At 45.7% G+C, this 27,248-nt stretch overlaps 1 protein-coding gene across 6 annotated transcripts in view; it reads right to left on the bottom strand.

Annotated features, from left to right (window-relative positions):
* The window catches only part of BCAS3 (BCAS3 microtubule associated cell migration factor), a 454,783-nt gene that overhangs the window by 279,812 nt on the left and 147,723 nt on the right, over nucleotides 1-27,248 (bottom strand). For all 6 annotated transcript variants that reach the window (XM_083714443.1, XM_083714445.1, XM_083714447.1 and 3 more), the window contains exon 15: nucleotides 26,724-26,988. In XM_083714443.1, coding sequence (XP_083570569.1) covers nucleotides 26,724-26,988 — 265 coding nt within the window. The remainder of the gene's footprint in view (nucleotides 1-26,723; nucleotides 26,989-27,248) is intronic.

Genomic DNA, 27,248 nt, shown 5'->3' with positions numbered 1-27,248 from the left:
TGGGGTTGTTTTTTTAATAACCCTCAGATTTATTCCAAAAATTAATTGTATCCAATTGCTTTTAAGGCTCTTTCTTTAACCCTTTTCTGTTGTGCTGAATTATCAAGCTTGTTCATTTGGTTAGCTTTGACGCTTTTGAGTAAGATGACTGCTTTAGTAGCTATTTTAGTAGAATTGTTTTCCTGATATTTCTAATTTAACCAGCATTTATAGTAAATTCTAAGCCCCGCACAGCAACTATAGTTGCAATGCTAAACACACATTTCTAGGAGTGTGCCCTGGTAAACACAGTGGGACTTGCTTCTGAGTAAATATGCACTAAATATGCATTTTCAGGCAATCCTCCCTACTTCACACCTTCTGGATCAATACAAGAAACAAAACAGGGCCACTGGTGTGGAAATGTGGGGAACTGAAGGTTGGAAACATGAGAAACAGAGAGAAACAGAAACTGAAAGATTTCTCGAGCTGCAAGGACCCAATCCTAAACACTGACTCAGAAGTAAATCCTGAGCAGTGGGACTTACTCCACAGAAAGTGCATTTCATACTGCAGCCTGTTCGGTTTCTCAGACCTAACAAAACAGATCCAGTCATGCCTGCCTCTGCCTCTCATGAACAGAAATATTATTTCTGATGCATCAGCTTTATAATTTTTAGATACCCTCTTCCTCTTCTTTTTTCATATTTGTCATTTTTAACTACCAACTGCTTTTTTAAAAAATAACATGCGGGGGGAAATATTCATTTAAGAAGCAGTAACATTATGGCTGAACAACACGCAACATGCAAAGTCCACAAAATATCTTTTATTAAAAAAAATTAAAAGACCGGATCTTGCAGTGTCTTCTTCTTTTATTAAAAACAGCGCCGTAACTGTCAGGACACTTTTGATCAGGGAATCTAACCTGACTCACTTTAATCTTGGAGGAGGGGTATTGAAGCACTAATCCCCACCCTCCAGTAAAATTTGAAATGGTACCCCTGTTTGCAAAACTAAATTGCTGGGTAAATGTTTCTGGATTTCTTCCAATTTTATTAATAACTTTTGCTGATCAAAACCATTCATAAACCTCAGATGGATATATAATCAAAGGTACAGCGAAAATTATGTGAGCTATACACACACACTTCATTCTGGTCTTGCTATTGATGTGGAGGAGCAATAGGAAAACTAAATTCCATTTACAAGGTGATGGGCGGGCACTGCCCATACACTCTCAAAGCATATCTTCCACATTCATAAACAGTTTTAAACAGAAAAGCTCAAATTCCCAAAAGCTGGATTCTGGGTCCAAGAGCAAATTCTGAACTGCAGAAGAAACCCTGCTCTCCGAGCCTGCAGCACTCCCCGCTTTGAAGTGTGCACAATTCTAGACTGAGACACAGTGTTAAATTGTTTAAAAACAACTGATCCTACCCAGGAGGAAGTGACTGAACAATTAAGATCCTCGATAAAAGCCGCCATCCTGAGGTTAGCAAGAGAGGACCTTTCCATGTGGCATGAGCACCACAGAAAATCTTCAATATTTAAAGATACAGGCCTTTGTATTCTAAGCTGGGGAGAGGGCGACACAGTCAAATCCTCAGGTGACAATACAAGATAACTGAAGGGAAAGGGGGAAAGAAAACTAATACAATTGTTCACAACTACTTCTTTTGCCAGTGTTGTACTTATTAGGGAGTTTCGCTTTATGAGCAGCAAAGGACAAGCTTGAACGAGTTTTAAGTAGGGAGGTTTTGTGCAAATTCTAACACCAACTGACCTCTAATTTGCGCATCCTGGACTAATGTAGCAATTACAACTTAGCTTTTTGCATTTTCTGAATGTTCCAAAATACATTTTAGAACATATGTATGGTGTATGGTATTTTGAGATAAAATATGTTGAGGAAATGCGTATTTTGAAATTGCATTTTAACATGTGTATTGCAATATGCATTCGGAATGCAAATATTTGTGCATTTTTAAAGACCATTATCATCATTGCATTCTGCATTAACGTGGAAATAGGATGGGATTAATACTGCTTCTGTCTGCAATCCTGTTTGTTGCATTGGGAATTGCTGGGTAAACACAGGAAAATTCATAAGGAATGAAAGAAGACTAAGCTAGCCATCCCTAAGTTTAACATGATTTTAACCCAAAGATAATTAGATTGATAAATAGATTTGATTTAACTTGACGGGCCTTCCACAAACTACTGTCTTTTCAGATGTGGAGGCCATCTCTCTCTCTCCCCCCCCCGCCCTCTCTGACTCACTCACACCCCTGTACTATGGGGATAACAATACTGACTTTTCTTAAATGGCTGCTGTAACAATTAAGATAATTTACACCTCTCTCTGTTCCACTATAAAATGCTACATTATAAACTTGCAGGGGTGGGTTCCCCCATCCCCTTTGTGCTTATGAAACTCTGTAAAATGTGCACAGATGTTACAATATAATAAATGATAATGTAGGTGAAGTACTTTGAGAAGTTAGGAGACACACTAAGTATCATTTGCCATTGCTATGATAATAGCGCCTATTTAATGGGAAATTTGCCATGTGCAAAGTCACCTATAGATTATTTCCTCTTGGAATATGCTGGACAGAAAATGAAGCTGTTCACTTAGTAATGTGGGTTACTAAGCAGCCCCACTGACAGCACTGCTCTTCAGTTCTTAATGACAAGTTAGATTCTGGAGAAATATCAACTTGGGGGGGGGGGCAGGCAGCAGAAAGGTTAAGCTTCTAAGTCCTCATGGATCCAAGTCAGCAAGTGACAACATCTATATCTATACCTGTAAACAGAGAGGCTTGCACATTATGATTTAATGACACCCCCTTGCCCAGAGGCAGTATAAAGGTAAAGGTACCCCTGCCCGTACGGGCCAGTCGTGTCCGACTCTGGGATTGTGCGCCCACCTTGCTTAAGAGGCCGGGGGCCAGCGCTGTCCGGAGACACTTCTGGGTCACGTGGCCAGCGTGACGAAGCTGCTCTGGCGAGCCAGCACCAGCGCAGCGCACGGAAACGCCGTTTACCTTCCCGCTATAAAGCGGTACCTATTTATCTACTTGCACTTGAGAGTGCTTTTGAACTGCTTGGTGGGCAGGAGCTGGGACCAAACAACGGGAGCTCACCCCGCCGCGGGAATTCGAACCACCAACCATACGATCGGCAAGTCCTAGGTCCTGAGGTTTTACCCACAGCGCCACCCGCGTCCCTAGAGGCAGTATACAGAGGCAGTATATGAAGAAGAAGAAGAAGAGTTTGGATTTGATATCCCGCCTTTCACTCCCCTTCAGGAGTCTCAAAGCGGCTAACAATCTCCTTTCCCTTCCTCCCCCACAACAAACACTCTGTGAGGTGAGTGGGGCTGAGAGACTTCAAAGAAGTGTGACTAGCCCAAGGTCACCCAGCGGCTGCATGTGGAGGAGCGGAGACACGAACCCGGTTCCCCAGATTACGTGACTACCGCTCTTAACCACTACACCACACTGGCTCTCTGGGAACCAGATTCTGAGCAGGGAAAGCCGTCACCTTCATGCCTTTTTGTGGGTTTCCCAGAGGGATCCGTCTGCAGAGAAACAGAAGTTTGAGCTAAACGGAGGTTTGAGACTCCTCTGATGCAGTAGTTATTTGTTTTGGGGATGCACAGCAATAGGATAATAACACTAGTCAATCGCTAACTGATAAACAGCATCAATTGCATTTTCCAGGATGGACTGAAGCTTTTGCTGACCATTTGACTCCTCCAAACAGCTCCACAAAGTGCCAGTGAATAAGGTTAGGAAGATGGTAACGTCGTTCGTGTTTACTTCCAGCGTTTTACACTTAGGTCCTTTATAACTGTGGAAGATTGAGCAGATGCACAACACAAACACACAGACACACACACACACACACACACGGAAATGTTGTTGTGGCTGGCACCATCAAGCTGCAACCTTAACTTCTTAATTGCATGGCCGTAGGGAGCAAGCAAAATGCACTCCAGTGGCTCTTTTATCTTGTATTCAAGAAGAGCTGCATTGTGCACCCACTACCAGGATGAAGTGGCGCTCCACAGATTATATTTAACAGGTCAATTTCTTTATTTAAAAAAAAAAAGAGCGGGGAGGGGGGAATTATGGCATGCCTGAGAAAACACTCAGTGATAAAGGAGTGGGGAGAAACCCTATTACACTTCACCCCCCTTCAGGCTCTGAGCAAGCAAGCAATTGCCAATGCAACATGGGGAACATGGCAAACAGAAGCAGGCCTTCCCAGTACAGGCCCAAAGTCCAGAAGGGTGCACTCAAGCATCAGCTGTCTTTCCACCTTTTCAAGCAAGCCGCCGATTCTCTGTCAAAGGACGAGGAAGCAAACATGCCAGAGGCGAAGTCCTCTAGTGTGATGATGGAAAAGCATTATGTGTGCGTGTGTCCTGGTGGGTGGGTGGGGGTAGGGACCAGGCTGGCAATATGCTGCAGGAATTAGCCCAAGTTATCCCAACAGTTTGTGAATGCCACACGCAACAGAAGTTATGGGGAACTTTTCCCAGCATCTATTGCAAATCTCTTTTCACTAACATATTTATGTTTTTACGCTCATCCCACCCTCTCCATATATGCATTATTTGTACAAAATGTTCTGTTGGAGAACTGCATCCTAAAACTCAGAGGAGTATGAATTTCAAAGGATAGCTGTGCTTTTTTGCAAATCAGTTTCCCCACGTATTGTCGTGTGCTGTTTCCCTTAATATTATTCATGTATTTATTTATTGGATTCATCTGTCACCTTCCTGCCAGGGCGGTTTACCATTTTAAAAGCCTAAAACAAATGCATTACATAAAACGAAGACTGACAGAGTCCTCTCATACCAGCTAGGAGTTTGATGGGATGCGCACTTTACCCTAGCACAGTGTTTTTGTATACATTACTTCTCTGGAGAACTTGCACAGCAAAGTGGGGCTTTTGTGTTCCAATTCGCACATGGTTTCTGAAAGTGAGGGTTACCTGGGTTCGCCGTTAAATGTGAACCGGCTGAACCCGACCCCCTGCCCCTAACAGAAAGTAACTCCGGCCTCCACTCAGCTGCCAGGAAAAGCTATCACTGTTTTTGACCGGCACGTTCCTTCCCTTGTTCAGAACACTTAGGTAACCTTAGCGAAATGTCTGACTGGGTTGCGAACAACAGGGAAAATGGGAATACACAGTTTGATGAATGGGTCTTTGCAGGCACTGAACAGAGGCATGTGAGATATAGATCCACCCACTGTGGGACTTTCTGCCCTCGGTGCCAGAGTTCAATCACCCTTCCAAGCAAATCACATGCCACTCTTGGTTAACCATTTGTCCAACAGCAAATCCCCCCCCCCCTTCTTCGCCACCCCCACAGTGGTGCCACTTTGCTGTACAAGGAGGGTCTCTTTACACCACCTGCTCTGCCCTATTTCATTTGAGAATGGTTTAATGCATGTCAGCACCTTTTCATGAACTGCTATGATCGCTTGGATACTGCTGGACTTGGGACATTGGTTCCAATCTTTCTTTCTTTCTTTCTTTCTTTCTTTCTTTCTTTCTTTCTTTCTTTTTAAAAAAACAATATTCTGCTCCCGCCACAGGGTTCATTACATGGCCAGAATCTACCCAATACAGACACAGCAGCAAAACTGCATTGAGCACTGAAACATACATAATGTGCTAACTTACACTAGTTGTCGAAGTTCTGATACCAGAACCAACCAAACATGTCTCACTTTACTTAAAAGTTGGCAGTAACTTTGTTGGCTTTGTCAGATCGTAAAACTTGACACAATTTGGATTATGCAATATCCCAGCCATTCTTTTTTGGAAACTGCTTTGAGAGGTTCCCCCCCCCCCCCATCAAGCAGTGTATCAATGTTATGAAATAAAAATAAATAAAATTCTTTACCTGCCACTGGAAATAGGGAGTTTTGTCCTTGGTCCCCCTAGCTCACTATTGCTGTCTCCCAGCCCTCCCAGGAGATGCTAAGGACTGAACATGGGTCCTTCTGCATGCTAAACTAAGGTTACCTGACGTCCCCATTTCCCGGGGACAGTCCCCGGATTTACAAATCAGCCCCCTGACAAAACCCTATCATTTCTACTGAAGTTGAAACGTGTCCCTGGATTCACTGGAAAAAATCTGGTAAGCTTATGCTAAACATGTGCTCTACCACTGAGCTATGGGCTCCAAAATGCTTGCCCCACTTCAGACTTTCATTGGGCAGCAACCCTCTCTTCACTTGGAGAAAGGAGAGCAAGGAGGCCCCTCCTCTCTGCAATACTGGCCCTCCCCCCAGAGCACAGTGTAAATGACTGCCCCACTGTTGGGAGTCTGTCCCCTCCCCTTTTCTTTTTCTCCCAAGGAGAGGAACTGCACACAAATCAGGCAGTCCTACCTGCAGGCCTCTGGGTGGAGTGGTCAGGGCCAGCCCAAGTTGTTTTGCTGCCTGAGGCAAAAAGACAAGATGGCATCATCATCTGGAAATTCCATGGGCAGAAGCTGACCAGACTGATAGCTAATCTTACTTCAACTGCATGCGCTGTACCTCAGGGCACTAGGTGAGCTTAGGGAGTGCAGGACAAGCTGTTTGGCACACGTAGCTCTGTCTTCCAGCACCTTGACACAACACAACCCTTTGTTCCCCCAGCATCTCCTTTCTAAGCCTCACTCTACCTAATGGCAGGGCCATTCTGAGGTGCAGCCATGTGACTCTACTGAAGGTAGAAGGCACATACCCTGCCCCTCTACCACAGGAAGCCCCTGTTGCTGATTGCTGAACATTTCTTGAACCAGGGCCATGCCACTGACTGATCATGGCTCCTGCCCGGTACAAATCTTGACTTAGTTTTGAGCACACTGGATGGGACCTCTGTATAATTGCTCCTTTGCCCCATAGGTTATATCCTTGGGCCGTTTTGCACCCCTGAGACATCATGAGGCATTGCCCCTAAAGTCTCAAGTTTGGGGTTTCTGGAGATCTAGAAAATCTGGATTTCAAACACCTTCCATTTTTCCTTCTTTACTGCAAGGCACTACTTTTACACAGGGATGGGCTAATCTGTAATTTCCATTTCTCTCAGTTTCTCATTTTTCCATTGTTTAGTTCTCTACATTTCCTTATCAGTTTGCAATTTTTTTAAAAAAGTCCTCATGAAAATTTATCAGTAATTTTAGTGGGAATGTTTCCTAATATGTACATTTTTGTATGCAATCTTATCTACTATATCAATTTTTGCAAGGCCATTCTGCCCTGATATAATGCATACTTGTATATTGTTTTCACTAATACATGAACACTTTACCCTAGTATATGCATTTTTGTACACGTTACTTGTCTGGAAAACTGCACTGCAAAATTCAGATAAGTGTGCATTTGAAAGGATTGTAGTGGCTTTGGTTTGTGTCTTGCTTCGGAAACTGCAAAGTAGGTAACTTCACCTTTAAACATGGACTGAATATAAAAAAAACCTCATCCCTAATACTGGGGGGAGTATGGGAGGTTTGGCTTTTCAAAGCACATTTTAACAATAATGTACACTCCTTTGAAAAGCAGGACATTTTCCCCAATAAACAAACTTACAAGTGAAACATGGAAAACTCAGCCCATAATTTTTATTTTTTATTTTGCATGCTTAACATTGGAGGAGGGAGGAGAGGAGAGGGGTGGGGAGGGAGCCAAACCCATCCTGTCACCCCTTCAACATTTGGAATCCATATTTTTCCAGACACTTTTTCTATTAGAAGTGCACATCAGCAAAATGGATTAAGCTGAGGATTCAAAGGCGAAGAGGAGACAGAGTAGGGGGAACCAACAATCACCTTTGTGGCTTGCGCAGGGGATAGCTGCCTGTCATAGTTGCTTTGTGGATGAGAGAGTCCCAAGGCAGTCATAACTTAACATGCTCGCTTCCACTCAGAAGTCCTTTTCTTTGTTTGTTCTTTTTTAATGGAAGGGGGGAGGCCCAAATATGCCGGACAAAAGAAATCCCAACAGACAAAGCAAAAACAAATTAAAAGCGCTGTTATAAAACACAGATGCTGCAAGAAAAATAAACTTTGCAAGATTTACGGGGTTTTGACAAAGTTGGGCGTTTGTGCAAAAGCCATCAGGAGCAACTCCCGGGTAATGCCATTTGCAAAGTATCCGTCCACTCTATTTTATCTTCCTCTGTCTAACGTGCACACACACACCCTCCCTCTCAGGGAAATCTGGATGGCTGATATGCTTGCTTCTTGAGTGGAGTGATCTGAAGACACTTGGCCAAAGCAGGTGGTGTGTATGTAGCTGTTTCATGGGCACAGAGACCATGGTACAGTGGTACCTTGGGTTAAGTACTTAATTCGTTCCGGAGGTCCGTTCTTAACCTGAAGCTGTTCTTAACCTGAAGCACCACTTTAGCTAATGGGGCCTCCTGCTGCCGCCGGAGCATGAATTTCTGTTCTCGAGGTACTATTTCTGGGTTAGTGGAGTCTATAACCTGAAGCGTATGTAACCTGAAGCGTATGTAACCCAAGGTACCACTGTATATGCTGCATGACCTCTATTTCAGAGTTAGTCAATGTGGGTGCCCTCCAGATGGCATTGGACCGCAACTCCCACAATCCCTGGCCCTTGGCCATGTCGGCTACATTTTACGGGAGTTGTATTCCCCCCCCCCCAAAAAAAAATAAACAACCTGGGAGGGCAAGATGTTGGCAAATCCTGTACTATATTACACTGGCAATTGAAGCATTTGAAATAGCACTTGAAAAGACAGTCGCCTAAAATCTTACGAAAGATGCTGCCTGTCAGAGTAGGCAATACAGGGTAAAGAGATACACAGGAAGTTGATTTATACTGAATCAGGCCATAGGTCCCTCTAGCTCAGTATTCGCCGATTGGCAGCAGTTCTCTGGGGTTTCAGGCAGGGGATATTCCCTCCCCAACCTGGGGACACCAGGTGGGGTGGGGGAGGTTAAAGCCGGGTCCTTCTGCATGAAAAGTAGATGCTTCAGTTCCTCAAAATATCAGCCAGTGTTTGACATGGGAACAGGAAAAGAAACAACTGATTTTAACACTTAGGAATATATGGAGTTGCCCTATACTGAGCCAGGAAAATGGTCCATCTAGCTCAGCATTTTCCATGGTAAGAGCATAGGAACCTAGGAAGCTGCCATATACTGAGTCAGAACATTGGTCTATCATGTTCAGTATTGTCTACACTGACTGGCAGCAGGCTCTCCAGAGTCCCAGACAGGGAACCTTTTCCAGCCCTAACTGGAGATGTTGGGGACCTTTCGCCTGCAAGACATGTGCTCTACTCCTGAGCTATGGCCCTTTCACCAGAGAACTGGTGGTATGATTCGGTGCAGAGCCGTTTCAAAGGTACATTTGGGTTTTTAAGAGAGGCTATTAAATTAATGGCAGGAAAAAAAGAAGCACAATTGTGGCCATGGGGGGGGGGGGCGGAAAGCATACATTAAGCAGCTGTTTCTTAGACATTTAAGAAAAAAATGTGAAATGTGCAGAATTCTGGATACACCGAACAATTGCAGTGTGATGGAAACACAAGAGAATTTAAGTAATAATTAAAAAAGAAGAAAACACACAAGCATGCAGGTCCATTGCTTAATCACTCGATAGTCACAAGCCTAAGACAGTGTTGATGGCCTCTGGGCTGCCAGAAGCTGTTTTTGCTAGCAAAGATGTCACATTTGGTAAGAAGGGGCAAAGTCTGTACAATCATCAAAAACACCTTTGCAGTATAAAGTTTCCACTGATCTGGCAAAGAGGAAGAAACTGGTCTGAACCTGACCAGGACATGGGAGGAGCCCTCCTGGATCACAGCAGGGATCCATCTCATCCAAGGGTGCTAACTTGAATAAAATATTGGGCAGATCACTAAACTTTCACAGAGTTTGGGGCAACTAAAATACCAGCAACATGCTCTGTCTTGACAGAGCCTTGGGGGTGCGAACGGGCTGGTGGTCATACCCACATCTAGGCCTGGAGTGAGCATTCTCCAACCCAGCATCCCTGGAAGTTAATACCTAGAGCCAGGGACTGGAACAGACCAGGCAAATGCCAGGATCCTAGCATTTAGACCAGACCTGACCAAGGCAGAAGTTCTCCCATTCACAGTGTCACAGATAGGCTGCAGTCACTTTCCGCCGCAGCTGAATCTAGGCCGAGAGTGTGTTCTCTAGGCGCCCTGGAAGCAGTTGCCAATCATGTTGCCTGAAGTGCAGTTGGACAAACAACAGTCCTGCTCCAAACATATTTACTGGGCCCAGACAAACTGCAGGCTTTGTAAGTGCCAGGGACTAGCTGGATGGTGAAGAGTAGTGGGAAGTGCCAGCCGGGGATTCCCCCAACGGAGATCTCAGAGGAAGAAGGCTTTGAGCCTGGGGATTGGTGGACAATGAGGAGAGGTCAGAGGGGGAAGCTTGGGAAGAGATGCTGGATACTGAAGGGACAACAGGGTTTAATGAACAGGAGGAACCTGGGACAGGGAGCAGTTCAGACGCTGTGGCTGAAGCGGGGTGTGTGTGTGTGTGTGTGTGTTTGTGGCAAGACTGCTGAAGCATCCCAGGAGTCTCTCTCTCTCTGGCTGTGACAAACGCCCCTCCCAATCTCCAAGAACACGCAGGATAATGAGGGCAGAACAGGGACAAGACACGCACAGACGTAGTTTGAGATTGGTGGGAAACATTTGGGAGAGGAGGAGCCTTAAGAAGGGTTGAAGGCAGGGACCTTCAGTCCTGGCAATTGCTCTATAGGAGCAAGACCTACTAGGAAGTGTTGCTGAGTTATATGCAGTTTCCTTGAAAATTTGGTAAATTCACCTTTAAATGCAAACGGGACAGAATTACTTCCCCATCCCTAGTGGTGGCTCATTGCTTAAAGAAATGCTTTCTGCACATGCTCAAATATATATCCCTGTTACATAAAACATCACAGCAATATTTTATGAATATGCCTGACTCTTTAAGACCCGTTTGTGGGTTGGGCTGAAAGGTTTTCGTTTACTTTTGCATTCTATAAAGATTCTGAGTCAGAGTCACTGTTTTTTTTTTATGCAAGCAACAACAAAAATGGGGGGAATCATATTTCTAAATATATATGTCAGGATGTTGTTCTAGTGGGGGAGGGAAGAATATGCATGGGACACTGGGCAGTTTATTTTCTTTCCTTTTTTGTTTTCATTCAAACGGGGGGGGAGTTGCGATGAGGATAAAAAAAACCCTTCCCAGATACAGTTCCAGGACTTTCACCCTCCTCTCTTGACCTTTTCTCAGACCTGCTACAGTACTATCAGCAAATCTGCGAGAGTCGGAAGAGGAAACAGTGGCGTCCTGGAGAGAAACAACAGGCCTGAGATCTGAACCGGGAGGGGAGGCATGGATTTCTGCGGAAGCAATGCTGGCTCGCCGAAATAGTTTGGGAGAATGTGTAACCCACAGCTGGGACAATTGCAATACTTAGCAAAACGCACACGCACCGTTGCCACCAGTTCATTTTTCTTACATACAATCCCCCCATCCTTCCATTAATATTGTCTCTCTTATTCTCAAGACTTGGTCTGAGTCACAGCTTGCCAAAAGGCTTGGGACTAGTCCTGTAGCTGTGATCCCACAAACCAGAACTTGTCTGTAGAACTCAGCAGGGAGGAGGAAGGTGGGTGGGAACTAGAATCAGCTGGTTCTGCCTGTCACTGGCTCTGGCTCCACTTGCTGTTTGGGCTCCATGTATTCCACCCCACCAGTTCCAATGGTCACCAGCCACCAATGCTTGCCAGGGAGGGGGAAGCCAAAATCTCTGACTCAAGTCCTGAACTGGGGCTCCAGAAACCCTCCAGGCATGCAAGATTGGAACCCCATGCCAGATTCTGTATCTGCGATAGTTGTAAGTAGCATGGCAGAACCACAGCACTGGGGCAGCTGTGTATAAAAGGCTGGCACAAGTTGCAGAGGAGGCAGAGTTGGTTGCTTGAAGGAAGAGGAAGTTGGACAGAAAATTCAGACCTGTTAGGCTAAGCAGAAATGAATAGCCTGCTAGAAGAACAGACCACAGCTAGGAAATGAGAGACACAGGCATGTAGGAAGCTGCCTTATACTGAATTGGATTTGCTCCATCGAGCTTAGTAATGTCTATACTGACTGGCAGTGGCTCTCCAGGGGACATTTTGAGCCCTATCTGAAGACGCCACTGGGAACTGAACCTGGGACCTTCTGCATGCAAAGCATTTGCTCTACCACCGAGCTAGGCAGCCCCTTCTTCATTATCAGCCTCTGCCAACTTGGTAGGCTCCAGAGGTTTGGGGCTACAACTCCCACCTGCATGGGTTGGCAAAGTCGGCAATAAATAAATTAAACTTACTTTCCACACCTCTGGCTGTGAATGTGACAAAGTGGTGACCATGGTAATAGAAAGCCATTGACATCTGTGAAGCGACCCGCCTGCCCCCCTTCCCAGGTGTTCATCCTTTGATGTCATCACTGCATCCCCTTTAAGTATCATGAAACATCTCACTCCCAAAGGAGGGCAAGCGTTCAGGGCCTGGGGAGAGGTGGATCCTGCTGTTGAGCACAATGCAGGCTGCTGTGCCAGCCAGCCAGCCAGTTAAGCAAGTACATTTGGAAGATAAGCTCCAGCACCAGGGACAAATGGAGTTCACACCCCGATACACACTGAGAGAAGAGAAGCCGTGTGCCTCATAAACCAGTGGCACATCCTGATCAGGGTGAACTTTATGCACCATTTTCTTAACCACTCACCCACTGTTATGAGATCCTGCTGCAAGGGGTCTATTTACACCCTAGTGAGCGTCAGTGGCAGGTCAAATCTGCCAGATGTACAACACGGAGAGAAGGCAAATGGCAATCTTAGGGGCTCCTTCTGGCCTGCATGGGCTTCTCACCTGGCCCCCAGCCTGATCCCAGATGCAAAGGGACACCACCCATGCCAAGGTGCAGGCAAAGGGCACCCTCAGTGTGAACAAAAGCAGCTTTAGTCACCTCCCATCTTCTTAGGCCCGGCATTATCACTATTATTAATTGTATTTATTAGTCGCTTTCCTCACAAAAGTGACCCAAAGTGTGACTTACAGAAAAAGTACAAACATTTAAACCAATCATAACAAAACCAATAAAAGTGTAAAACAACCCGCATCTATACAGACGGTCTTACAGATCAATGTCTAAAGCGCTACATGACTTAGATCCCAAATATCTGCAAGTATGCCTTCTTCCCTACAGACCCTCTTGAAGGAGAGGACATTCTCTGTGACAGAGGTGAAACTGGCACCTTCATCAGATATCGAAGACACAGTTCTTTTGACAGCTGAAAAATATATTCTCCAACCCACACCACTCTTTTGATTACAATCAGTTTTAACTGTTTTTAATATTGTATTTTTAAAAAAAAACTATTGTAACCCACTCTGGGACCTCATGGCAAATGGTAAGAAATCTAAGCAGCAACAACAACATCTTTAGAAGCCCTTCTCTATAGCCGTTGTTGGAGACCTGGCATGTGGTGACTGGGGAAGGGTCTGCTTAAGAGGAGGGGACCTTTTGGGTAACTGTCTGCCAAAGGGGGCTCATTGGGCAATTGCACTGACACCATTTCAGTGCTGAGAAAAGACTTTTAAAATTTATTTACCAAATTTACCAATATTTTTAAAACTGCGTACCTTTAGTTGCTCTTGACTGCTTAATTTGCTGCTTTTTAATGATTTGGTTAATTATGTCAAGCTTTTATTACTGTACACTGGTGTGTGTGGGGGGGTGTGGGGGTGTGCCTGATCCACCCTGGGAAAGTTGTGGGGGGGTTTTATGTGTGAGTTTTTTGAATGGCCGGACATAAATGGCTCACTAAAAATGAACAAGAAAATAAATGTCGCCAGGCCTTGATCAGTTCAAAATACGGCCCTTGGTAAAAATTGGTTGCTGACCAGGAAAGTGTGGGACTTCTGTTCTGAAGTGAATGTGTGGGAAATAGCAAGTTCAAATTTTTATTTTGATTTCTATGGTGTTTTTATATGAGTGGCTGATGGGCCCATTTTAGGGTCCAAAAGCAACATACAAACACTTTTATAAATATACAAACCTCTTCTGAAACTCACATTTTCCACAATTTATTTTTTATTTTATTCATCTGTTACATTTATATCCCACTTTCTTCTCCAATGAGCTTAAGATGGGGCACACAGTTCTCTGCCTCATCATTTAATCCCCACAAAAACTTGCAGAGGTAGGTGAGGCTGAGAGGCAAGGACAACCCCAAGGTCACCCAGTGAGCTTTATGGCCAAGTTTGAATTTGAACCCTGGCCTCCCAGGTCCTCGTCTGAAACTCACAAACTTCATATTAGGAATTTTGGGTAGTGGTCGTACGTAGTTTCTCTTGCTCACCTCACAATTACATCGTCGCAACAGCCCTTCCAGATGTGGTGGGACTCCAGCTCCCATCATCCAGGACCCTTGGCCATGTTGCTGAGGGTTGATAGGAGTTTGAGACCAACATCATCTGGAGAGCCCCAAGTTGGGGAAAGCTGATAATATACCCAGGGCCCTAAAAAAAAAGCTCAGCAAGTCCCGGCACCTCTTTTTCTAGAAAGAAAGCCCTGAATAATATACCTCACAGGGTTAGACAACCATCCAATGGCCCCTCAGTGAACATAAGTAAAGACCTGTTGGATCAGGCCAATGGCCCACCTAGTCCAGAAGCATGTTCTCACAGTGGGGCCAACCCGATGCCCCAATAAGAAACTCACAAGCAGGATCCAAGATTGAGAGCACCCTCCAGTCCCGTGGTTTCCAGCAACTGGGATTCAGAAGCATTAATGTCCTCAACCATGGGATTGGAACGTAATCATTAATCTGTCCAATCTTCTTTCGAAGCCCCCCAGCACCACCACACCCTGAAGATCACACCAACAGCACAGGCCTCTGTGAGACGCAGCGGCTATGTGAACTCTGGCCAGACCAGGCCTGGTGAGGAGAGAGATCTATTTTAATATTTCACCCTGGGTGCCAAGGTGCCTGAGGCCATCCCTTCCTTTCCACTTTTCTCTCAGCAGCTTCTGCTTTTACATTTAAGGATATTTCCCTGGCTCCATGTCAGAAAATATATCGAGTCAGGTCATGAGAAGTGTCAAAGATGCATTTCCTCGGGATGGGAAAAGGGACCCGTTTCACGAGCCCACAAATGCGGAACCCAAGGAACTTTTTTAAAAAGAAAAAAAGGCAAACCCTCACCGCCCATCAACATCTTTCAATACTAAAGAAAAAACTGTGCCTGTGTCTTGAGATGGGCTCATTTTAATCTCCTGACACTTTTAAAGTCCCTCTTAGGTTACATTTTTTTAGGGTTCAAAAGCCAACCGCTCTCGCCTTCCTTATTTATAAATCAGGACACACACAAAATCAATTATTATATGGCAAAGTAGGGAAGCAAGCTGTTGACCTTCCCTGCACCGAGGGGAAAATATCCCTCAAGGGAAGGGTATCCATCATGCTCCTAGGCCTCAAGGCTCCTGGAGGGGAAAGCCTCAGTGGGTGTGGTGGTCTCAGAAGTTCATTCTGCTCAGCTCACTGCATGGGCCAAAGGAGATATTGTGGTGGCAGATCTGTGCACATGAGGGGGCTTCCCAGGGGCTTCATATAAAGTGGAGAGTGTGGAGTGAGCATTTTTAGCATAGCATGGGCAAGAACAAGTCTGGGGCTGACCTCCTTTCCTACTCAAACCTACTTTTTCTACCCCCCTGCAACTGCTTTAAAAGAACGTAAGGAGACCTGCTGGATCAGGCGAATGGCCGATCTAGTTGAGCATTGTGTTCTCACAGCGACCAACCGGATGCCTCCATGGGATGCCTGAAAGCATGTCCAGAGCACAATAGCACAACTCTCCTCACTTCTTGTATTCAGAGGCATATTGCCTCCGACAGCGGTGGCAGAACATAACCATCATGGCTAGTAGACAATGACAGCTTTATCCTCTATGTCTAATACACTTTTGAAGTCATCCAAGTTGGCTGCCACTGCAGATTTGTCCATCCTTACCCACAAACAAAGCCACCACTCCTGGGCCCTCCCATCCCCACCAGCGCCTAATTTAGGGCAGTGCAGGTGGTTCTCCACACAGACCACTGAGCAGAGGAGGTGAAGGAGGAGGAGGAGATCTTCTTCAAGAAAAGAAAAGGCTAAGGAGTACACCCTACACAAAACTGGAGTGCAGTTCCTAAGACAGTTGGATGGTGCCTTGTCTGCCTCCTTCCAGCAACTCCTGCAGCTGAGCTGGTGCCAGACATATTGCTCTGCTTTTCTTTGGACAACATCAGCAAAACTGAGAGGGGGTCTTGTTGTCTGGCTAGCCCATGACCTCCATTACACTTTGCCCAGGCTTGCGCCATGAGGAGGTCACCGTGGTGCTGCTAATGCAGCAGTTTGACTTCACCCCTGGAGGCACACTCCATCGTCTCGACTCGAGAGAGATGAATGCCAGCAACACCACCTATATACAGGTACCTACTGAGAACAACCCCCTCCCCCCAAAAAAACCTGTACTGAAAGGAATTGCTATGAAAATAAGAAATATTTTCAGCGGGTGTATGCCAAATTTTATCCTTGCTCAGGGCACCATACTGCCAATCTCATTTCTAGTGACTTTTCTCTCACTTATTGCAGAGGATGCCACAGAACGAATTAAGTCACAGTAAACCTGTGTCTTCAAGTTTAACTCAGAATTTATTCAATTGGTGCAATACATGAGCTCCGTCACTGAAGAACACGGAGTCAGATCTTGGTCCTTGGAGATTAGTACTGCCTACACTGACTTGCGGGATTCTCTCCTAGCCCTGTGTGGAGATGTCTGGGATTAAACCTGCGAACTTCTGCATGCAAGGCAGATGTGCTACCACAGAAAAAGCTCTGTGCAGTTACTAGGTTAGTAGCAAGCTTCCCATTGGGGCATCTGTTTGGCCATTGTTAGAAGAGAATGCTGGCCTTTGGGTTGAATTCAAAAGGGCTCTTCTTATGTTCTTACAGTGGAGGGAATGTGTGTATGTTAAACCTCTCTCTCTGATACGCACTTTCCCCCTTTTTTCAATGTGAAGGAGCATTAACGAAATGTGACACTCACACACAGCTCTTGCACTTTGAAATGGTGCAGCCCATAATTCTACTGACTTGTCCTGCATAATACGTGAATCGGCTCCTAGCGAAAAGGTCTCTCTCACACATAGACACAAGGACAATTTGAAATTTTGCTGGACAATCAAGAGCAATTCTTCCCGCCTTCCCCCCCCCCCCCAAAAAATATGTCATTTGGAATTTGAAAAGGAGAAATAGCTGAGGCAAATTCTTTCCGAGGGGAACGTATAAACAACAGCTCCGAGAACATTTCAAACAAGAAGTCAACAAGCGGCTGTGACGGCCTTCCCATATCGTGGAACAGCAAGATAAAACAATATTGCTACCTCATACATCATAAATCGGCCATTGGCCTAACACAGACATACAGTGCGAGGAGAGGAGAGGGGGCTCTCCGAGGCACCCATGGCAAAAGCTGAGAAAACACCACCCTCTAGAGGACATTCGCTTAAGCATCCCAACATTAATGCTCAAAATGAAGATTGTGGTGTCATTGTTTTGCATACATCTAAGGTCCCAAATAGATGTGATGGTCCTGGCTGGCTCCTTCTGTTTGAAGGTGGAACTTTGCCTCTGTCACTCAGAAAGGGAAACTAGTTGGTGGTCTCATATTTAAGGCAAGAAAGGTCCATGTAAGCAGGTCCTGGGGAAAAGCCACAGGAGGCCACCACCTTGCCAAAGCTAAGCAGGTCTAGGTATGGTCAGTGCCTGGATGGAAAATCCCATGTGTGTGTGTGTGTTTGTGTGCCACTGTGGGTTCCACGGTGGAAGAAGGGTGGAATATTAAGTGTAATTTTAAAAATTAAAATAAACATGGGGTTCAGAATCTCCCTCCTCCTTTGGGATACCTTCCCTTAGTCCTTCATTCCAGGAACTGAACTATTCCAAGGGCTGGGAAACCTTTCTCATCCCAAGGGATGTTCGCCCTTCTGGAGGCCACACAGCAATGGTGGGTGGGGCTGGAGGCAAAAGTGGGCAAAGCAACAGGTGTACATTTTTACCTTTATACAATAGAGTTTTTCCTATACTGACTCTCACACACAATCCTTCCTGCCCTCCATCTAGCAAGCAAGAAGCATGATCAGAAATCAAGGGCACCTTCCAGGCAGGCAAAGATACCCTAGGAGGCTACAAAGCAGGGCAGGGGTGTGGCTCAGAAGGTATGCAGCCTGGGGAGAGTCCTGAGGACCAAAGAGAGAGGACTGGAAGATCCCATTTGGCCCCCATGTTCAACATGCTGAATGCAGACCAGCTTGATCCCTAACTTCTGTTTGCTTTACAATCAGAGCCTGAGCTGATGATGGGCAGAGCAAGAGGAGGACGTATTCTGGATTAACTAAACTGAAATAAATGCTGCTTTGCTTCAGTGTTCAGCATGGCAACCTCAGATTGAAATGCCCAAAGGATGTGCTCTACCTCTCCTCTCATACTAGGTCAAATTATTTGTCCATCTAACCTAGCACTATCTCCTCCCCAGAAACTCAGGCAAAGAGACAGAGGTCTTTCCCATCACTTTAACTGAAGATGCTAGGGATTGGACCCAGGGCCTTCAGAAAGCAAAACAAGGAAAGGTTCTACTCCTGAGCTAAGGCCTTGTTACCTTCCTCCAGTTGTATTACCCACTGTTGATTTTAGGTTTTGAATCTCTTGTCGGCACATGCCTATCTAAGCTTTCCTTTAAAAATCCAGTGTACATGAATACTGAGGGTGGCCCTGGCAAAACCCAGTCTGGTTCACAATTAAAGGCTTAATTCGGAGTTCCTGAAACAATTTGCAAACTAACATACAGCCATCCTTCAAAATTTGCACATTCCTAATTTTGCAACGCAGCTCTCCTGCCAAGAAATGTGGACAGAAATGTATATTCTAGGACGGGGGGGGGGGGGGATGCAAACACTGGTGAAAATAACATACAAAAATGCAGCACATTAACAGAAATTGCTTGGAGAAATGCGCACATTAGGCATGGTTATGTACAGATATGAGTTTAAAAGGAGAAATTCACACTAAATTTTCACGAGGACTTCTTAAAAACAAAGAAAACCACAAACTGATGTGGAAATGTGGGCAACTGACCTTAAGACTAGAAAAACTGAGAGAAGCTGAAATTGACCGATTTGCTAACCCTTAGGACAGACGACAATGTATATTGCAATAAATGGTTATTATAATGCCAATCATCATACAAATAGGCTTCGGTTGACCTGCTTGGATTGCAGCTTGATCCCACCCTCCACCCCAAAACTCCACCCTTATGGTACATAGCAAACTTCTTCTGAAACTCAAAAGGAAGCATAGAATGCAAGTTTTTGCAATATAGTAACTGAGGGAATATAGTAACTGAGGGATGGCCGATCAGAAGGTCGGTGGTTCAAATCCCCTGACAGGGTGAGCTCCCATTGCTCAGTCCCTGCTCCTGCCCACCTAGCAGTTCGAAAGGACATCAAAGTGCAAGTAGATAAATAGGTACCGCTTCAGCGGGAAGGTAAATGGCGTTTCCGTGCGCTGCTCTGGTTCAGCAGGAGCGGCTTAGTCATGCTGGCCACATGACCCAGAAGCTGTCTGCGGACAAACGCCGGCCCCCTCGGCCTATAGAGTGAGATGAGCGCCGCAACCCCAGTCGTCCGTGACTGGACCTAACAGTCAAGGGTACCTTTACCTTTACCTTTTAACTGAGGGAAAGGAGGTGTCATGACAGGGGTATCCCAGTGTTGCCCCGAGGAAGGCTCAGACTCTGTCAACACACATATCATATCACCCAGAGTGGGAAGGAGCCCTTGGCACCCTATTCTACATCATCCAACCCAGAGGATGCAAATCTCTCATCATTTCTGGATGATGGGTAAAAGCAGCAGGGGGTGGGGCATCCTTACAGCAGCTCTGATCAAAGCTGGACTGTGGTTGCCATCAGACGAAGCAAAACCTATTTGAATGTTTTAAGGCCTGCATCTAGAACCACCAGTCAACACAGCAGGAGATAAAATGAAAGAGAAAAAGGGGTGGACTGGAGACAGAGGCACGCAGACAGCTCGGCCGACAGGCTCTCTTGTTTACAGGCTCGGATATTAAATGTAATTTGGACGGGAACTGCCCTCCAGTGCTTCATGTTATGCTCCAGCTCATTTTCGCAAGGACTATTTTAGGTCCGCCGTGCTCTAAAAGGTGGTTTCTTAAGTGAGTGTTACTTAAAGGAAGCCAATCTGCTTCTCAGGAAGGGGGAACGGGAGTCGTCACGTCTTTCAAGTCTGCTTTCCCATAAGAACCCTGCTAGGAGAGGAGAGGAAATCGGGCACAGTGACAGGGACACATTGCAGGCATTCTAAGATGTGTATATTTATCAAACCTCTGGATTCTGTCCTCATTTTCTCCCTTGCAATGCAACCTTGTACGCACAGACAGTAAAAGGCTGCGGATGAAAATGCTTGGTCTCTCTCACTCCCACCCCCCACCCCCGATTTTAAGGGAAACTTTGCAATGTGACATATGTTATTCTGAAGCCCCACAGGAGGCTCAAGTCAGAGTTTCTTAGGGTCAAACAACACATTACTGATGGGGGAGGGGAGTGCACTTCAACTGACTACTTTATTTCAATGGGGGGGGGGGACCCACCGTGGAGTTTAGCACATTCCGTATGGTCACAAGGCTGTAGCTCAGTGGTGAGACGTCTGCTTTGCATGCAGAAGGGCCAAGATCCAAACCCCAGCATCTCCAGGTAGGTATGGGAATGTCCCCCGCCTGAAACTCCGGAGGGCTGCTACCAGCTGGAGTAGACAATATTGGGCTAGAGCTCATTTCTCTGCCGCCCAATTTCCACCCCGTGACATCCACTGTCCCTGACTGAAAGGGCAGGGACTCAGGCAGAGACACAACAGGCAACCTTATCTGCAGGCTGATTGTTTTCCTGCATCTGGGGTCGACTGAATTAACCTGTCACAGCTGATGCAGAGATGTGGCAAAGTTGCCCTCCCCAAGCAGAAGCTGAAGGAGGCACAGGAAAGCAGGTTAGCTCATCTAAGTCAGTATCATCTACAACGGCTGGAAGAGGATCTCCTGAGCTCAGGCAAGGGTCTTTCCTAGCCCTTCCTAGAGGTGCTGGGGACAGAAACATGTGCTTTGCCCTCTCCCTAGATGAGCAGTGACTCATTCAGAGTTGCAGTGGGCAGCCTCCTCTGTGAATAGCATGCACCCTGGACTCACAAGAACCTTCAGTTACTTAAGTCATTCCTTTCTCAGGACCACAGATTGTGAATAGCTGATTTAAAAGTCCAATAAACTGGTTGGGTCTTCCCGATCCTGCCACAACCCTTAAATGAAAGTGATTTATTATAGACAAGGCTCAGTCAGTAAAGCATGAGACTCTTAATCTCAGGGCTGTGGGTTCGAGCTCCATACTGGGCAAACACTTTAGGGGGCTGGACCAGATGGCCTCCCAACTCTACGGTTCTATGATTCAAAGGCATAACGTAGAAAACCAACTTATTAAGGCCTACCCAACCTCCTTCTAGGTTTTGAAATTCAAAAATATTTCAGCTGGGGTTGGGGACACATTTCTCTGTCTCTCTGCACTGGGAGCGATTGAACAAACTAATCGCAGTGATTCAGAGACAACAAAGAGCAGCCTCATCCACTGTAGAGAGCAAAGGCCACAGCTCAGAGCGGAAGGTCCCTGGTTCAAGCCCTGGCAGTGTCCCCTGGTAGGCCTGGGGGAGGCTCCCTGCTTGAACCTAGGAGAGCCGCTATTTATCAGTGTAGATAATACTGAGCAAGCTGGACCAGTGGCCTGAGTCAGAGCAGGGTAATTTGCTATGATTCTATGATTTTGGAGAAAGAAAGAAAGAAAGAAAGAAAGAAAGAAAGAAAGAAAGATAGATTTCATTTTAGACCACATATATCCCACCCTCCATTTTAAAGGTTGTGGGACAACAAAACTAAAAAATGGGAAAATAAAATTGCAACCAATTATTCATCATGTCTGCATTCTGGGAGTGATAATGGTATGTCATCCTCTCATCAATTTTTCAAGGGGGCAAAACATCAAACCCCATAAAAATGCCCGTTTGTCATGCCAGTTCACTGTCACCTCACTGCTTGGAAACTGAAACTGAAAGGTCATTGCTAAAGATGGGAATTTAGGCAAAGGCAACCTAATTTTGTTCGTCCTCTGATGTAACTCGGTGGCACAACGTTGTTCCAGGAAACAGCGAAACCCCATAGAAAGATGTTCAACTTGGAACTCACTGGGGAAACAAGCTTGGCAGCTCTACTAAAGGACCAAAAATGTACAACAGGGTGGGGCTGGCAGATAAAATGACCTAAGCAACATAAGAGAAACTGTATAACAGGTGCAAAGGAAATTATCCCCTTGTCTGATGCTTCTTAACCATTTCCCTTCCTGCCTTCCTGCTCAAAGACAGCAAACCTGGCAGGAGCCAAGAGTGAGTCATTCCCTGTGAGGATGGCTCCCCACTCTGATAAAAAAGGTTTACATTGCACAAGTAAACAATTTGGGACCAGAATAAACGATAAATAGATTTTCTTCTCTGCTGTGCCAAATGCATTTGAAAGATAAAAGTCAGAAGGAAGGATAAAAAACCATTTTGGGTGGGCATGTTTCTTCCGTGTCCTAGAGCAAGGGTGGGGAATATCAGGGCCAAGGGCTAACTGAGCCCTCCCTGGGAACTCTCCCAGGCTACACCCCTTGCCAGGCCAATTTGCGGCATCCTTGAGTGTTGTTGCCTACCTGGACTCACTTGCCTAGATGGAGAATAGAGCAAGGGTGTGCAGCAACAAACCTATTGTACAAAGGTACAGTCCACATTTGTTGTTCCACCCATTCTCCCAGCCACCACTAGTATGTGGCCCACCAGGAATATGGCCTTTCGTCTGAAAAACGTTTGCCACCCTTCCTCACAAAGCAAGAGGAACCAGCCGGGTGCCTTCCAGGTGTTGCTGGACTCCAACTCCCAGCAGTCCTACCCAGCATCTGGAGAAAACCACATGGGCTGCTTCTGCCCTACGGATGAGGTTCACAGGTCTTGAAGGGTGGTAGTGGAAGGGTGGCAAACTACACACTAGGGGAGAAGTTAAGTGCTGACAGAGGCCCAATGCAAACGGGACATTTGCAGCAGCTGAAGCTCATAAAATAATCCCTGCCAAAGTCCCATCAAGCCCAAGCATCCTGTTTCCCACCATGACTAGCCAGATGGCTCCAGGAAGCCCATGAGCAGGGCAGGAAGACGGTGGTCTGTGCTCCATCCCCAGGGGCTGGCAGTCAAAGGTAGACAGCATCAGAACAAGGAGATTTGATTCCTAATGATCATGAGTAATAAGAACATGGGGACTTCCTTGCTGGATCAGAGCAAAGTCTAGGCCCACTTAGTCCGGCATCCTGTTTCTAAAAACAGCTAGCCCAATCTAAATAGGAAGGCCAGGACCATTGCTTGTCCCTGGTATCTCATATCCTTTGGACCTAGGGGTTTTCCGATCTATCCTAAATGGACACTTCTCATCTCCCAATCATGGGGAAAGAGAAGAGGTCCTCTTATGGATCAGTAACTGATAACAGAACAGGAAGCGGTGAGTAAAAACAAATGGACAGTTCTCACAGTGGCCAACCAGATGTCCTAATGCCCTAACTCTCCTCCCGCCCAAGGACAACTTGAAACTTGCTGAGGTTCCCGACAGATCATTTCGTGTGTTTTTTCTGTTGCAGCAATTGTAATTGTGCTAGATGCTGCTGCACGTTTTTAAAGTGTATTTTTACATCACAGACCACCTTGGCGAAGTTTGCGGTGGTCTGCGGACCAGTTTGGGAACCCCTGCTCCAATGGTAAGCTCACAAGCAGGACCTCATGCAAGAGCACTCGCCTCACTCATGAATCCCAGCAGTTGGCATTTCGGAGGCAGGCTTCCTCCCACGGGGGAGGTGGAACACAGCCACAAGGATATGCACCATCAAATGGCATGAACTGGAGGTGGCTGGAGATGATGAGGACTCACGGCTTTAATAAATAAGCTATTTTCCTCAACTACGATGAACTGCGATACCCTCCAAAAATCAAGGTGTTTCGTTTTGACTTGTCACTTAAAAAAAATCCCCACACTTAAAAAAATAATAATCCTTCAAAGCTTCCACTAGGTTTGGGGAAGGAACAAAATCCCATCCGCCCACTCCTGAAATTTTTGGTCGTGCCGCTAATCAAAACCAAATGAAACCTCTCAGATGCTTCTTGAGCATCAAACACTCCTTTCTATTTACAAAGAAAGAGCTTCAAACGTGTTTGGAAAACCTATAAAGGCGACAACTTACTGTAGTTTCCCCCTTGACAAAAAGCAGACACCAATGGATGAAAGCTGCAGACGTTGATCGCTCCTTCCTGTTCTCTATATGATGTCAGTAGTTAAAAATGATTGGATGTGTTATAATAATGGTTTACAGCAATCTGGTGTCTGTTCCAAGCATGCCACACTTGACCGCTGCATTGTAATGCAAGGAGCAAAGTAATGTTCTATCTCAGGAGAAGCTGGGTGGCACAGACCTCACTGGCCACCTTGCCAAGATGAGGAAACCATCAGAAAAATGGATGCCTTTGCATGGCCAATGACTCAACAACCAAGGCCTACTCTTAATCACACAAGCAAGAACCTAGGAAGCTGCCTTATATGAAGTCAGATTGCAGGTCCACCTAGCTTAGCTTTGCCTACACTGATAGGCAGTGGCTCTCCAGGTTTTTGGAGCAAGGAGTCTTTCCCAGCCGTATGTGGAGATACCAAGGATTGAACCTTTTCACTGGAACATCCCTCCCTTGACATAACAGGCAGGCGCCGTCTCTATTGCCTTTTTGGCATCTCTCGAAGGCTTTCCTCTTCCAAAAAGCCTTCTAAGTGGAGATCCTTATCCCATTTGGTATCGCATTGAATTTGAAACCGTTTTTATATACGCAATGGTTTTATATGTGTGTTTACTGTACTGTGAAATTGCTTCAAGATGCTTCATAAATAGTAGAGCATTAAGGTCAACCAACTAGACCTCCTGAGAACATCAGAAGAGACATTCTGGATCAGACCAGTGGCCCAGCATCCTGTTCTCACAAAGAGTGTTGGACTATGAATAGCAGCTTCCAGAGGTCCACAGGCTTCCTGCCCTAGAGTTAGGATCTGCATTAGGCAAAGGCTCTGTGGAAACAACTTTCCTCTTGGAACAACTGCTCTCCAACTACACTACTGTGAAAGAGATCAGCGACAATGACAACAAACCCAACTTTTCATTTCAGCTCATCTTTCATCTTGAGCTGGCTTTCACATTTCCTCGCAAAACAATAAATATTTGTCTTCAGAATGTCCAGATGTTGCTCTCCGCCTACCCTTGATCAACCAACAATATGATTGCCAGGTTAAAAAAAAACCATTGAAACACAGAGCAGAACACCTTGGGAGGTCTATGAAATAAAACATGAGATGATCAAGCTCTAAAACCTTTTAAATTATTTTTAACCTGCATATGAAAAACATCCATTTTTCCTGCTCTATCTTCTGCATACCTTGCTGTAGCACAGGGGGTGGAAGCCTGTGGCTACCTCAACTCCCATCAGCCCCGACCAGCATGGTAAATGGTCAGAAAGTTGGGGTCTAACAACATCTGGAAGGTACTAAGTTCTCTTTCTAACATTAGAACGTAAGGAGAGCCCTGCTATAGCACGCCAGTGGTCCACCTGGTCCAGCATCCTGTTTTCCCAATGGCCAACCAGATGTCTGTGAGAAACCTGCAAGAAGGCCCCAAGCACAAGAACACTCTCCCCTCCTGTGGTTTCCAGCAACTGGTACTTCTTCACACATTGCATAGTTAAACTATGGAACTTGTTGCCACTGGAGGCAGTGATGGCCACCAGACATGGTCAGAGGGAGTTATGCATCTAAATACCAGTTGCTGGAAACCACAGGAGGGGAGTGTGTTCTTGTGCGCAATCTTTCGGCTTCATTGGACATCTACAAATTCTAGTATTATGAGAGAGGGAGAAAAGCTCTTCTCTACAGACTTTCTCTGTTGCGTGTACAATTTTATGACCTTCTATCATGTTATCCCTTACTTACCTTTTCTCTGAATTAAAAATGCTTCAACCTCCCCTAATAAGGGAGAAATTCCATCCCTTGGATACTTTTGATTGCCCTTTTCTGAACCTCTTTCAACTGTACAATATCCTTTTCGAGGTGAGGCAATCAAGAACTGTACACAGGTGCTACTGGAAGGAATTTTTTTTGTTTTGACTATGGCAGACCAACACGGCTACCTATCTGTAACTGTACACAGTACAGTGGTACCTCGGGTTAAGAACTTAATTCGTTCTGGAGGTCTGTTCTTAACCTGAAACTGTTCTTAACCTGAGGTACCACTTTAGCTAATGGAGCCTCCTGCTGCTGCGCCGTGCAATTTCTGAAGCAAGTTCTTAACCCGAGGTACTATTTCTGGGTTAGAGGAGTCTGTAACCTGAAGCATCTGTAACCCAAGGTACCACTGTATTCCACAGATTTGTAAAAGGGCAGTTTTGTTTTCAACTCCTGCCAGACAATTGAAAAGGAAAAGCCAACGCTTACCGTGAAGAGGGGAACCAGACGGGCTGCTGGATAGCCCCGGGACGGGACTACAGCGACCTCCTTGTTTGGTCGTCAGCTCCTGCTCAATCTCCTCCAGCCCAGCGCTCTTCTGGAAGCGGCTCATTCGGTTGACAACCCTTGGCGACATGTGTGTGCGGACACAGGGCTGCCCTCCATAAGGGTTGATGGGGAAGACATGGGAAGTGCCCCGAAGAGTGCTGACCACCACCCAGCGGCAGTCGTGGCTGAAGGAAATGTCCTGCACCTGGAGTGGAGGGTGGGAGAAATCAAGTGGTACCATTTGAGGAGCTGTAATCAGTGTCAAGAAATCAGCCTGACTTCCAGAATGGAAAGGATCAGGCAAATGCATGGAGGTTAACTCTAGTTATTCACTTGATAGCCTTGCCCAATTCTAAAGGCTAAGGGCAACCTGCAATATTTTAATATTTCCTTTAGGGATGGACAACTCTGTTAATGCCGGTTTCTCAGTTTGCCCCACTTTTACATCAGTTTGCATTTTAAAAA

This window comes from Podarcis gaigeae (assembly GCF_964106915.1).
Source record: "Podarcis gaigeae genome assembly, chromosome: 15".
In the NCBI taxonomy this organism is placed as follows: domain Eukaryota; kingdom Metazoa; phylum Chordata; class Lepidosauria; order Squamata; family Lacertidae; genus Podarcis; species Podarcis gaigeae.
The sequence above is the reverse complement of the archived record's forward strand: the minus strand, read 5'-3'. Positions and strand labels throughout refer to the sequence as shown.